The following is a 14,356-nucleotide window of genomic DNA, read 5'->3' as shown; positions in this document are numbered from 1 at the left end:
CTGCGAGTCCGGGTCCTCGGCCGCCGCTCCGTGCCGAGCGCGCACTCCAGCCTCCCCGCCCGCACCATGCGCCGCCGTCAGCTCCCCCTCGTCCTGCTGGCGCTGGTCCTCTGCCAGGCGCCCCGGGGCCCCGCCGCCCCGCTGCCGGCGGGCACGGGCACCGCGCTGGACAAGATGTACCCGCGCGGCAACCACTGGGCCGTGGGTGAGTGTCCCGCGCGCCGCAGCCCTCGGCGGGACCGCGGCCGCCCGGGCCCCGTCTCCCCAAGCCCTCGGCGTTTCTGGGGCGCCGGCTTTGGGGGGGGGGGAGGGGGGGGGGGTCTGCCCCGACCTTTCCAGCCCGGCAACCCCCTCCCGCCCCCCACCGCCTTCCGCGTCCCGGAAAGACGTCCCCGAGCGGCCTCAGGCCGGGCGGGTGGTCCTTTCCCGCTCTGTTCCCGCTCCCCCGCGGGGACCCGGGCCGGCGCGTGGCGCCCCAACAGCCCAGCCTTCCCTCCGCGCCGACCCCACGCCTCCTTTGACCCGCGCCGTCGCAGCCTGTCCTTGAACGACGTGGGGAGCCGGGTCCCCGAGCGCGTCCCGGGGCCCTGGGGACCCCGGCCGCCGGGAGCGGGACGCGGGCTGCGCGCCGGAGCCGAGCGAAGCCACAGGTGTGGGAGCGCGTCCTGGGGTCCCTGGCTGCTCAGCGCGCGGGGCTGGAACGCCGCCGCCTGTCCGTGGCTCTCTCCAGTTCCCTCGGTCCTCCTGTCGCGGTGGCCGCTTCCTCTCCCCTGCCCTTTTGGCCGGCCCTCCCTCCCTCCCTTCTCGAAGGCTCGCGGTGCCCGCTCCCCGCGCCGATCCCGGCCTCTCCGTCCCCCGAGACCCCGCTGTCCTCCGCCTCCCCAGACCTGCCACCTCGCCCTGCCCCCTAGCTCCTTCCTCCTTCCCGCTGCCCACTCGTCCCGGCCTCCGAGTCCGGGCCAAGAGGTGCGCTGCCCCGGCCCCGAACCCCGGCGGCGAGGACCGGGCGCGGCGGTGGGGCCGGCGACGTCCGGGGGGCGGGCGGCGGGGCGCGCACCCACAGCTTTCCCCGCAACCGGCCGGAGGGTAGCGATCCCGCAGCCTCGCGCTGGCCCAGCGTCGCCCCGGGGGTCTCCGCCGCGCCAACCACAGGCTCCGTCTGGCCAATACGTAGCGTCCAGCTTCCTCAGACACCTCCCCATAGAGCCACCTCCGACAGCCCCAACACTTCCCGGGAAGCTGGTCCATCCGGAAGAGGTTTAAGGGGTGGCGGTGGTGGTGTGTGTGTTTCCCTATTTCTCTAGCCATCTACTCAGAGTGTGGGAGGGTGTGTTGGAAAGACACTTGCTAATCCAAGTATCGGGCGATTCACAGATGGTGTGAGGACCAGGACGGATTTCTGGGAAGAGGTGAGGCTGGAACTGTCACGCCCTCAGCTCCACGGCTGGGTGTGCCGGCAGAAAAATCCAGAGCTCGGCGGGGGGTGGGGGGGGGGATGTGCAACGGGGTAGTTAGTTTCCATCGTCGCTACAGGAACTGTCTGCCAAGTTTGGGCAGCCCTGAGGTGAAGGTGTTTGTGATCTCGGAGGGACACCCGGAACCCAGCAGGCGTGGAGGGGAGAGGCCGGGATGGGTGAAGGTGAAAAACCCCTACCCTTGAAGAGAGAAGGGTTTTTGCAAGGCATTACAGAAGCCAAGCCTAGAATTGATACTTGAAAGGGGCTTCTGGGAATTTAGAGGGAGTGGCCACCGTCCAGTCCAGCCATCAGCCAGTGCGCTCTCAGATTTCCAACCTCCTTTTGCTCCTCCATATTTTTGTACTAAAAAAAGGCTTATTATTAGGTAACCCTTGCAGGCTAAAAGCAGAACAAGAGAGTTATTTGGGAAGCTAGAGTCAGGTCGTTTCTGATGCAAGCCAACCTCCACGGCTGTAGTCCCACGGCACATCTGTCCCCCCACCCCCGGGACTTAGGGTGCCTGGCATTTAAACACCCTTCCTTCCTGATGGTGCTTGGACTTTCCTAGAACACACCGACCAGCGGCCACCCCAAATTTTCTTATTTTCCTATTTGTTCTCGAATGCACTCTTTTTCTCTCTTGGCTGGCTGCGCAGAGCTGATTGGAACAAGAGACAGAGGGAGGTGAAGTAGAAAATCACAGTTGGGTCTAAAATAACATTGGGATTGAGAGAAAGTTTGCTTTGGACAGACATGCTCTCCGTGGGAATCTGAGCACTCATAAGCATGAATGGTGTTGTTAGGTTTTAAATTTAGCCCTCCACTACCATAAGTAAATGTCTGTCCTCCTCAATCCCTGAAGATTTGCAGTTTCATGTTAATTATATCAAACGAAAGCTACATATTGCTGTCCATGAGGAAGCTGTCAGCACCAATTTGCAGGTTTGTTAAGGGAATTGCTTCTTGCAGCTGAGAGAGGCATGGTGTGGCAACGGAAAGCAAGTTAGCAGATGGAAAACTTAAATTCTTATGTGGCTTGATGTTTATGGAAATGTTTTGTTTGTGCGATGAAAATAGAGGTCCACACTGACGCTGGTAACTCTCCCCTCCGCTCCCATGAAATGCTCCTGGCAGTGGCTCTAACTTTGATGCCCAAGCGTGTCCTGGCAGGCTGCATTCGGAAACACCGGGGTTCAGCTGCAGGTGCCTTTCCATTGTAGGGCTGCCCCCAGAAACTGTGAGATATAGTTTAAGGATCACTCCAGAAAAAACCCAGCTCTTAGAAGTGCTCAACACTTTATGTCTTAATGGATATCTTCCTAAGTTGAGGTGATCGTCAAATTTGGAGCTCAGGAAAATTGCTTTATGTTTCAAACCTGCTATTTTAGTGGTATTTTTAAGCGATTATAAGGAACAAAAGTTTGTTGTTGTTTTTTTTTACTTCTGGGCAAGGTTTTATTGTTTTCAAGGGCCTGTCTTTTGTCTATGCTGAGGTCTCTATTACTATGATATGGACACGTAACAAACGGTGATGGGAGAAATAGAGGTGGACGGGTCATCCATATCCACGTTGCCATGGAGACGGTTATTTCGTTGGTAGTTGCCAGCTCCAAAGTGAAATAGGACCCAAGGAGTGTGTGCTTCCCTGGGACGTTGTGGCTGGTGCACTTCCAGTCCTCATAAGCAGACCGTGGATCTGGGGGTAGGAGTCTGAACACCACCCACCAAACGTGCAAATATGCACCCTGTCACAAGGTCCTGTGTTCAATCAGTCACAGAAGGGAGGATTGCTTTATCTTCCCGTTTCAGAACAGTCCACCAAATTATTCGGGCATGACAACAATGTAGTTCCCATTTGTAAAAACATCTCCGTTGCCCCCCTCCACCCGCCGCTTCATTGGCAGTAACACCCTTCTCAGTTCTAGCATCCTGATGAGAGTAATGAGGGAGAGCAGAGGGACCGAGGTCATCACTGGAGCATCAGGTTCTAATCCTGCCTTCCCATTATCGCGATTCAATTTCCTCCATATAAATAAAGCCAAATGCTTTGCTGCTTCCTGAGCAGTTGTGCCCCATAATCACTGTTAGGGCTAAGAGCAAGGTTATTTCGTGGCTACCCGGGCCCCCCCGCCGGTGACCAAGCAGATAGGTGAGGTGCCAGGCCTTCAGGATTCCACGCGTTCGGTCGGGAGCACGTCCCAACTTTGTGGGGTGGCATGTCCTAAGTGGGTTGGCAAGTGCTCAGACGGCAGTTCAGTAAAACCCCTTGTGAAGGCTCCCCGATACCCACCGAATGAACATCTCCGAGTCACCTAAGGAGTCACGATCGACCGATATATGATCCCCGGTTCCTCCGTTCTAACATCAGCCTTTTGTAGGCCTTACCCTTCTCTCCAGACCCCAGACTGATTTCTTCCTGCCTTGTATTTTCAGGAAGTTCAAAGACGCTTCGAAGCAGAGTCATGTGGTAGAGTCTAGAGTGTGAGCCGATTTTAATCCTAGGGTCTTCGCTTACGCGTGGGTGACCTTTGACAGGTCTCTTTTTCGTCCAACTTATTGTGGGGTAGATCGAGCGAAACGTCCTGGAAACACCCGCCTGCCGTAAAGTCACAGCAAGGCCGTCGCTGTTGGCGGACAGAGCTCTTGTCAGGTTCACTGACTGGGGTCTGTTACATATTATTCCCACGCCGTTTACCTTAAATGCTTCTAAGGCCAGGCAGCATCAGAACCTCAAAGAGCTTTCCTTGCGACCTTTCAGTCAAAGGCATCGTTGGTCTCCTAGTCTTAGGAGTTTAAGAGTCCGATAAGTTCCAACTGCAGAGAGATGGGGATAGGGGAGCACTGACGAAAGTCAGATAATGTGAGTATTATTAGCACGGGGCTAAGGTGTTAACAAGCAGAGCAGACCTTGGATTCCATACCCACATCTGACGCTATGGCTATCCCCACTTGCCTACATGAATTGCCACGTTTTTAGCGGCCTGGCCTCCTGCACAGCAACCTTTATTCATTTATGTGGCAGGAACGCATCCCTGGAGCCATCGGTAGACTTTCACGGAGTCTTGTAGACATCCCAGAGAAAAATCTGCAGGTACGGGGCTGCTACGTGTTGCTCGGAACCTGTTTCGAATCCTTTTTTTCATCACATACCCAACAAATGAGAATTTCTGAGCGACCTTTCTTGGATTCAATCTCAGCCCAAATTCTAAGAAAGTTGAAATGAAAACTTCCTTTGGTGCAATTGTGTTAGAGATAAGAGGAGAGCAACATCTTGTTTCATCACATGAGAGAAAGCATCAAGGCTTTTCTTTTCGGTAGCAGTCCACAACTGACTGAGGAAGATGTTGAACCTCCGTCACGCGGGTGGGAACAGGATTCGGTGCACACAGAATCGGCGGTGGCATTTTAGATATGGAAGGTTCCTCAGGCCTCATCTAGTCCCACCTGTTCATTCGATAGTTGAGGAAATTGAGCCCCGGGGATGCTCAGTAACTTGGCAGAGGTGACCTAGCCGGTTAGCCGAGGTGCTGGGACCAAACCAAGGTCCCCTGAGTTGCAGTTTTAAGTTTTGTCCAGCTGATCGCACATTTCGAACAGGGAACAGAAGACGCCAGACGTTTGCCAGAACTAACTTCTGATAATAAAATGCTGTTTATTCTGCACCTAGGAGGAAGCAGTACCAACCTAGAGGGGGGTCCTTTGAAATTTCTGGTTTCTTCATTCCCCTGGGCTCAGTCGGTGGCATTCTGTTTTTGTGTTTCTTTTTACAGGGCACCTGATGGGGAAAAAGAGCACGAGAGAGTCCCCGTATGTTTATGAAGGGGGGAGTCTGAAGCAGCAGCTGCAGTATATTCTTTGGGAAGAAGCTGCAAGGAATTTGCTCAGCCTCATGGAAGGAAAGGGGACCGGAAGCTATCAGCCACCTCAAAGGGAGCTCCTGGCCATCCGCCAGTCCCCTTGGGATTCCCAGGATGGCAGCGCCTTTAAAGTTGTAGGTTCAAAACGTAAAGGTACAATGTGCTGGGGAAGTGGGGTGGGGTGGGGGTGTTTGGGGAGAGTCACAAAGAGGTTAGGTGTGAGCAGAGAAGAATAAAATTGTTTAGATGCAGGCCTTCACAGCCACTTAATTAGGCAGACATCCATACACGCTGAGAAACGAGCAGACACTTCTGTGTTCTTTCCACCAGAATAGGCGATGTTTCCTCCCTGCGTCTCAGACGGGTATTGGTTCCATACTCCAGTTTAGGAGTTTTATTAATTACTGTGTTTAATAGCGATTGTGCCCTGATGAGATTTGTTGTTTTCAGCCCGCCGGGCCCTCCCAGAATATTTTGATGGTGAGGCCAGAAATTATTTGAGTCAATTCCTCTGTTTGTTTTGGGTGAGCACTAGTGGGAGGGGCGCTTCACACAGGCTTTTAGAAGAGAGCATTCTGGTTTGCGACCTTTTATGCAAAGTGGCACTCTTGTAGAAGGGAAGCGAAAACAATCATACCAAATTGGCGTTGCTTAGATACAAAGACAGGAAATGGGATGGAAAGGAGAAGAAGATGTAAAGAAAGGAAGCAAGGCAACGGCAAATGAGGTGATTCTCATCACCCTTGAAGAAGTGTCCGTGAAATTTATATAAACGGCAAAAATAATAAAACTGAAATTCTTGCAATCCTAGTGATGGGCAACTTGTACCTTAAACTGAGTACTGGCCCAAGCAGTTTGCCCGCATTTTCTCTGTGAATGCTCACAGCAGACTTCGGAGGAAGATTCGAGAAAATCCTACTGTTCTCTCCATTTTAAAGGTGAGGAAACAGAGAGTAGGCACATAGCTCTTCAGCAGCGAGAGCAGGGCAGGGGCCGGCGCTGTGTCCCTTGGACGGTATGCTGCCGTGTGAGACGTCTCCTGGGGACCGGCTGGTCCTCGCTGACCTCAAATATGAAGGGTGCAGGCTACAGAAGTAGCATGAAGGACCTCGGGAGGAAGACTCTAGTAGCCTTCATTCACAAAGAAAATCTGGATTAAATCAACGGATACAGAAATAAGTAGCAACTTTGCACAAAGTCCTGAGTGATGCTCTCGCTCACATCCGCGGTCTAGGTGTCACGACCGGCTCCCTTCTTTGTTGGGGGGTGACATGGCCCCGAGGGCTTGGGGGGGTTTGTGACTGACTTCTCAGCTCCTGGCTGAGGCCTTTTCTTGGTCAGCTGACTTTATGGACTTCCTGTGGCTGGATGTCCAACAGCAGTGCCTTCTCCTTTGAAGACTAATGACAATTGCCATCACAAAACCCTCCAAAGCAATTTCACAGATGCTGAAATGGACGTACACTCATAGCTCATGCGTTTTGTTTTAATTTGATTTTAATGTTTATTTATTTTTGAGAGAGAGAGAGAGAGAGACAGAATGTGAGTGGGGGAGGGGCAGAGAGAGAGAGGGAGACACAGAATCCGAAGCAGGCTCCAGGCTCCGAGCTGTCAGCACACAGCCGGACGCGGGGCTCGAACCCGCGAACCGCGAGATCGTGACCCGAGCCGAAGCCGGACGCTTCACCGACAGAGCCACCCAGGGGCCCCCCGGCTCATTCATTTTTGAACGAAACTACAACATCCCTTTGAGTTGCTTTATTCCTCCAAACCCGGCCCTGCATAACTTTGGAGGGTTTTCCAAAAAAATTCAGCTCTGTCCTTAAAGATCAAAATTTTCCTGCCATATTCAGAAGAACATTCTGTACGCAGCGAAGCCAATTATGAAAGAATAGGTCTAGAGAGATCTCTGAGTGGTCATAGTACAGGGTGGGTTGAGTGGGCAGTCACAGACAGTGAGTGTTTCAGGGGGACAATGTTTATCAGCATTCATGTGACCGGAGGGGAAAAAATCATCTTTTTTGTAATCAGGCCTCGCTTTCCTACTACATCTTTTTATGTTTTGGTCTTCTTTACAAGTTTAGAAAGCCCATTCCATTTCATTCCACCTTAGGTTGAATAATTAACTATTGCACACGTGGGTACCGTTCTTTTGGATACATTTCCCAGCGATAGGAACAAAGTCAATAGCTGGAGTCATTGTTGCCTAGACCAAAAAGTCTGTTACCCTCCTTGCTTTGGAAATTCCATCTTCGTGAAAGAATGTGGATGTGCCAGTTGAAAACACCATACAGTTATCTTATTCACGAAGAGGGAGTACCACGAGAATAGATCTATTAGAAATCCGTACATCGCTCAGTGTTAGAAAGAGGTTTAATAACTTAGCCAAGCATTGCCAGAAGGTAGCAGCTAGAACTTTCAGGGACTGAAGGACTTTTCTTAAAATTAAATTCTATCCACATATGCTCTCCTCACCCATTTCGGTAATAAAGCATCAAGTCCTCTTGCCAAGTCTCCCAGAGCTGTAGTCAGAAACTCTGAGCATCTTCCTATGTTTTGGTGACAAAGTTATTTACTTGGTTCAGAAAAGATTTATGTAAATGTGCACTGAATCTAGACCACTCTATCCTGGCAAATAAGCTCCAGAACTTTATTAGTAGCTATGGCCAATCATTTTCAAGGTTAAGCTTAATTTTTTTTTTTTTTAATGTTTATTCTTGAGAGAGAGAGAGAAAACGGGGGAAGGGCAGAGAGAGAGGGAGACCCAGAATCCGAATCCGAAGCAGGCTCCAGGCTCTGAGCTGTCAACACAGAGCCCAACCTGAGGCTCGAACTCATGAACCGAGCGATCATGACCTGAGCCGAAGTTGGACGGTTAACTGACGGAGCCACCCAGGTGCCCCAACCTTAATCTTTCAACTGTACCCTATCTCAAAAAAAATTAATGGAACGTTTATCCTATGGTTTCTAGCACACGAAGCAATGTTCAGGTCAACCCGAGGGCCTGATCCATAGCCCTGGATGTGGCTGTGGAAAGTCTTGAGTTTCAGTGAAGGTTGAAGCTGGCCTGTGGGTTGCCGGACCTACAGCAATGTTCTCTGCAGCCTTAGTTTTTTTCTCTTATTTGGTGGACCTGAAAGGGTCTGTGAGTGCATTGCAGAGGGTGTTACAGAAAGGAAGGAAACTTTGTGAAGGCAAGTCTGCCCTCACTTTTAAGGGATGACTCCCACTGCCCCATCAAATCAACATAGAGAATTGAAAGGTTTTATTTTGTGATATGTGAAACGCTCCAAGGGAATTTCCAGATACAGGAGAAGCAGCAACATGTCCTGAAGAATAACTAAAAATTCTCCGATTGCCCCGACAGTTGCTCTGAGGCAGCAGAGTGAAGTTACCCCCCCACCTCAAAGAGAGCTCCTCCGGCCCCAATAACGGACACCCCCCCCCCTCGCCTCCAGGCGTTGATCTTCCTAGGTTACTAATTCCTCTTTTCCTTGTAGCTTTACTTCCATTCCCTTGAGCCAGACAGCTCAGATTCAATATTTTGAGCCAATGCAGGGGCTTCCTGGATTCTGCCCCTCACCCTCCCCTGGCCCCTTTTATGACCCGTGGCTCATATTGCGAGATGGATGGTAGCATCGTCAGGCAGGCTGGCGAACCCTTAATAGTGCAGCCTGGGCTTGTGGAGAAGAGCAAAACTAATTGGTCGGTGTGGGAATTGAACCCCAGGCCCTGGCCTCATTAGCACCTGGTCAAACCAGTTGAGCCACAGAGCAGGTAATAACTGGTCTGAGAATATCAGTAATTCCTTTATTAGAAACAAATGGCTGGTCTAACCATTGGGGAGCCTGAACTGTCTGAGAATCTTAGCAAGTGTAATAAGCTCTTTTTGAAAAGCGTTTTCTCATCTCAGCATATAGAGGGTGCTCTATGGGAACAAAGACGTATTTCAAAATTAAAAAGAGCCGAAAGAGGTAGGGGGCTCCAGAAAAAGAGGAAGTGAGTTTCTCTCTCTTGGGGGGGGGGGGGGGACGGCTGTGGTTCTCCAGCGTGAATGTACTCAGCATCATTTGGAGGATTTCGGAAAGCCCGGATCGCTGGGCTCCACCTTGAGTTTCCAATTCAGTAGACCTGGCGTAGGCCTAGGAAGTTGCTTTTCTACGAAGCTCCCGAGTGACACTGATGGTTTGTTTGTTGGGAATGCGTTTGCTTCTAGCATTAGAACTTGAGTATCGCGAACGATGTTTGCTTAACCCTTTCTCGTATTTTTCAAGCTGGTGGACTCTCTGCTCCAGATTCTCAACGTGACGGAAGGGACCCCCAGCTGAACTGACAGACAACAACAGCCTCTCTCAAAGAAGCAAAGCAAAACCCTTAAGAGACTGTGTTCTACACGCATCAATTCCACTGGATCGCCAACCAGATTTCCTGTGTGCAAAACACTTAACCATTCCTGTATCTTTCAACCTGGACTAAATTCACAATTTTCGAGTGGCATCTTCTGCTCTGAACTTGTTTGCTGTGCATAATTAATTGTCCATTAAGAGTCTTCCAGTGAACGCTCTTTACATCTGGGCTATTTGTCCATTAGCGTCTAGCCCCCGACCTGTTAGCACTCACAATAAAAACGTAAGCACGATGTCCAAAGGGCCGGTCGTGCTCTTATTTCAATTCCAAATGAAAAGCTGTGGCAGAGATTAATGAACAATTTGATAATGAACTTGTGTGCTCACTGATGAAGGCAGGCTGCATTTTTAACTCTCCCCTCCGAAGGTCACTTACTGCATCCTTGTAGTTGGCTTATAACCTTTCTAGAGGCTTCAACTAGAAGCTCATATTCCCTTATCCTTGCCATTACACGGGTTAGGCTGAAGGTAGAGGCCTGTTTGTCATTTAATAATTCCCATTTCTTCAGCCTTTACCATGACGGGGTATTTGGCCAATGTTATCAATATTCTCCTCATAACAGTTTTATAAGCTGAGAAAGGAGCATTCTCATGTAATAGATGAGGAAACAGCATTAGAGAGGTCCAGTGACTCAGCCAAGGTCACATAGTAGATGGAAGTAGGATTCAAACATCCAAAGGCACCAGATTTTTGCAGCATTTAACTTTGCCCACATTGTCTTGTTTTTAACCTCCCCTTCGGTATACTTAAGCCTGGCAAATAGGGCTCTTTCCTCAAAACTTCATGGCCAATCTGGGAGGAAGGTGGTCGCCACCGACAGATTTAGCCAGCTCCACAGCAAGAGGAGAAGATGAATTCGGGAGATTCCCTTCCATTTCCAGAGGACACGGCCTGGTGGTTGGTAACACTCACCGGTTCCAAATTTATCATGACATTCACACATGAACAGATTTTAAAGCTTTGTGCCATATGTTTAGATTTCCTTCATTTAGGGAAATCACATTTGAAACAGGAGAGAGGTTTGTCTCGCTCTTGTTTTGATTGTCAAAGAACCACGTAAGATGCGATGTTTTCGTTCTAATTTCTTTGAAAACCATGTTGACTCACAACTGACAACAGAGCCAGCTCTGGGGAGCTACGTGCAATGTGTTGTCAACATCCTGCCGCCTTCCTCTTCCTGAGGCTTTTCCGGTGTCTTTCCCAAGAACTGGGTCAGCTAAAGTCTGCCATGCAGCTGTTGATCAAGGGGGAAGCCCGATCACAAGGACTCGCCCTCCGACAGGACACTCGTGAAGATGGAAACAGTGTTCCAGACCTAGGGGGAGCTTTCTCTGACGGTGACCTTTCAGGCAGGGAGAGAAAGGCAATACTCCTGGAACCACTCCGTCTAGACTGTTCCTTCTTTGCTTGTATCGTGAAAGTAGATGGGGTCCTGTGTTTGGGCTGGCTGCAATTATTTTTTCTCTATGTGTTCCAAGACACAAGAACAGCTCCCTCAAATCTCCTGACCCTTGCAGGGCTCCTCTGTACCAAGGCAAGTTAGCATTAGAATCCGTTTATTTAAGAGATACACGTTTCCCTACTAGAAAAGCTTTCTCTTCCTCCTCCTCCTTCTTCTTTTTCTTCTTCTTCAAGTTTATTTATTTATTTTGAGGGAGAGAGAGAGAGAGAGCAGGAGAGAGGAGCAGAGAGAGAGAGAGAGGGAGAGAGTCTCCCAAGCAGTCTCTATGCCATTAGCGCGGAGCCCGACTGGGGGCTCCCTCCCATGAGAACCGTGAGGTCATGACCTGAGCCAAAATCAAATCAAGAGTCACTTAACAGAATGAGCCACCGGGGTGCCTCCAGAAGAGCTTTCTTGAACCCTCCTCTGCAAGCGCAGTCCTATCACATATCATAGTGTGTTCCCCGCTGGGTAGGGTTAAGTTTTGGCTGCAAATCACATCCTCCCCGGTTCGTCTTAGTAGGAAAGGAAATTTTCGGAGAACATACTAGGCAGGGAAGACGGAGAAATGGGCTTAAGGCTAAACCAGCAGCTTCCAGGATCAAAGCCACTCCCCTGCCCCGGGCGATGAGGTGGTTCGCGCATGCCCCGCTAGCCCTAAAGCATTCTGCAGAACTGCCTGAGCGGGCACTCTCTGCCACGGGCTCTGCCGCCCCATGTGCCTGAAGTGATAGGTGCCCCCTGGGAAAGCTCCTTCAAAGCTTTTTGGCTGACTTCCACATTAGAGTTTTGAACGTCTGTGTCTGATTGGTGGACCCCAGATCACGTGGCTGGATTGAGCCGCAAGGGAAACTGGGAACTGTAGTTTTGAGGCTTCTAGCTTGGGAAAACGGGACTAAAACCATGGGACGCTATCAAAGAAAGGAGCGGGGGTTCACACTATATGGTCAGAGACAGATAACATGCCCCCCCTCTCCTTTTTTTCTCAAAAAAAAAAAAAGAATTCCCTCTTTGATTTCTGCCCATCCTCTTTTAGAGAACAGTTAACATCCATCCGGGAGACTCTACGGACACAGGAGCCTGGTGGCTGTTTTCTACGGCACACAGACCAGGTGTGCGTGCATAGAGCAAGAAGAGAAGATCGCTTTTAAGAGGTGACAATATTTAGAAGCCCTTGCGGCCAAGCAGGATAAATAAAAGGAAGAATCCAGAAGGGAAGAAAGCAATAATCTCCTTCAAATTCGTTCTTTTGGAAACACAGTCTTTTTTTTTTTTTTTTTTTTTTTTAAGTGGTACAGGGTAGATTGCTCAGGGTAATTTGGCAGTCTTTGCTTGCCATCAGAGGTTCGGTAACACACCAAGCAGGCATTTCAAGCTGTGCAGTACAATTTCCAGCCCCGCAATGCCCATCTTTCAGTTCCCCCTGGGGCTACTTGCTCATCGCAAAGCATTTTAACCCAGCTCAGATGAGGAGGCAGTCATTTAAGTAAATTGTGGAATTTACGTTATTTATCGCCTCGACCAAAGGCCGCTTCATTCAGACACCGTGAAAGAGCTTCTTCAAGGGAAACCCACGGTGACAAACGATTGCCATTTCCAAAGCAGAAGCACCATGGTCATTACGGAAAGGGCTCTCACCTTTGCCTCTTGGGGCCTTGTGTTTTCCAATTAATCACTTCCTTAATTAGACCCAGATAAAACACAGAAACGTCTCTCCGTTTCCCCTCTGGCTTTCCTTCCGCTCTCCCCAGCCCACATAATTTACAGAACATATACCAACAGAGGTGGCTCTAACCACGGGTGGATTGAGACAGTCTCCAAGGAGAGAATGAGAATGTTCTTGGTCCTTCCACTCAGCTGCGGTAATCATGCCCTGCTCTTGCCTCACTCCTCCACCAGAGAACATTCTGGTGGCTCTCCCCCAGCTCTGTCTCCAGAGACCCGGGAGAGTCCATCTCTCCCGGATGGACTCTCCTCTCTGGGTAGGACTACGATCTCGCTCCTTGGGGGAACGGATGTTACCTTTCCACACTTCTGCCGGGGCCATGATATTCGGGCACAAAACACGCCCGCCCTGCTATTTGAAATCTTCAGCCTTTGTCTTTGAGTGAGAACTGGCCAGTTCTAGCCACAAAGGAGGCTGAGAAATGTAGTTTTTCCAGTTGGGGACATTGCTACCACCCGCCCTTCCCACACCCTCCCCCCCTCCCCCCAACAGCCACATTCCCCTTCATACTAATAAAGAAAAGAAGAGGGAGGATGTTGGGTAGGCAGTATTTGCCATGTCAGACTATGACAGGATTGAATTCCAGGATGGAGTTAGTGGGTCGTGACACTGACACGACCGGAAGACTTCTAGACAGTATACTTTCTCTGTGGCCCGACCTTCATCTTTGAAAACAAGGGACTGAAATAGACATGATGTTTTGTGGGTTGGATGTTATCTTTAATCGCTAAAAGTAAGCCTAAGATGTGATCCTTTCCAAATACCTATTAGCATGGAAAAGCCCCTTCCAACTGCGTCACACCTGTCTTTGTATGTGGATGGGTGTGTGTGTGTTTGTGTGTGTGTGAGAGAGGGAGAGAGAGAGAGAGAGAGAGAAAGAGAGAAAGGTAGATTTGCACTCTTTCGTGCACAGTCCTTCAGGAACGGGAGGACTTGGTAAACAAACGGGAAGAAGGGAGCCCAGAGCCTCGTTTTTTGGTCTGTTTGCCTTTTTGTTTGTTTTGTATTTCAGCTTTTGGGGGGTATAACGGACAGACGAAAATTGTGTCTATTTAAGGTATACAATATGGTATGCTGATACACATACACATTGTGAAATGTTTGCCACAATCAAGCTAGTTAATACAGCCCTGACTTCATGTCACCTTTCCTTTTCTCTCTCTTTTTTTTTTTTGATGCAAAGAGTTAAGATCTCCTTTCAGCAAATCTGAAATATCCGATACAGAATTATTAACCACAGTCACCACGCTGTGCATTAGATCTCCAGAATGTATTCATCCTGCACAACTGAATGCTGTGCCCTTTGACCAACGCCTCCCCTTTCCCCCCTGTCCCTGAGCCCTAACAGCCCCCATTCCATTCTGCTGCTTCGAGTTCAACTCTTTTGGATCCTACTTATAAGTGACACCGTGCAGTTTGTGTCTTTCTGCGTCTGGCTTATCTCACTTAGTTTACGGACCCCCAGTTT

At 50.0% G+C, this 14,356-nt stretch overlaps 1 protein-coding gene across 3 annotated transcripts; it reads left to right on the top strand.

Moving 5' to 3' along the window:
- Positions 1 to 6: 6 nt before the first annotated feature.
- Positions 7 to 9,961, top strand: GRP (gastrin releasing peptide). 3 transcript variants are annotated; one of them, XM_040478674.1, is made up of 3 exons: positions 7 to 205; positions 5,228 to 5,448; positions 9,589 to 9,961. In XM_040478674.1, the coding sequence occupies exons 1-3, from the start codon at positions 67 to 69 to the stop codon at positions 9,640 to 9,642; spliced, it is 414 nt and encodes a 137-aa protein (XP_040334608.1). In that variant the 5' UTR covers positions 7 to 66; the 3' UTR covers positions 9,643 to 9,961. The 3 variants fall into 3 exon arrangements, with proteins under 3 accessions (XP_040334608.1, XP_040334607.1, XP_040334606.1); XM_040478673.1 differs by having other exon boundaries at positions 5,228 to 5,467; XM_040478672.1 differs by lacking the exon at positions 9,589 to 9,961 and adding an exon at positions 6,126 to 6,843 and having other exon boundaries at positions 5,228 to 5,467.
- Positions 9,962 to 14,356: the final 4,395 nt, after the last annotated feature.

Source organism: Herpailurus yagouaroundi, unplaced genomic scaffold (assembly GCF_014898765.1).
Source record: "Herpailurus yagouaroundi ecotype Mexico unplaced genomic scaffold, PumYag 142, whole genome shotgun sequence".
Classification (NCBI taxonomy): Eukaryota; Metazoa; Chordata; class Mammalia; order Carnivora; family Felidae; genus Herpailurus; species Herpailurus yagouaroundi.
The sequence above is the reverse complement of the archived record's forward strand: the minus strand, read 5'-3'. Positions and strand labels throughout refer to the sequence as shown.

Bases quoted from the DNA above. Each gene is read 5' to 3' on its own strand.
- GRP (XM_040478672.1), top strand. From the start codon at position 67: ATGCGCCGCCGTCAGCTCCCCCTCGTCCTGCTGGCGCTGGTCCTCTGC. The intron at 206-5,227 runs GTGAGTGTCCCG...TTCTTTTTACAG, and splicing joins CGGCAACCACTGGGCCGTGG to GGCACCTGATGGGGAAAAAG. The intron at 5,468-6,125 runs GTACAATGTGCT...TTGCAATCCTAG, and splicing joins TGTAGGTTCAAAACGTAAAG to TGATGGGCAACTTGTACCTT.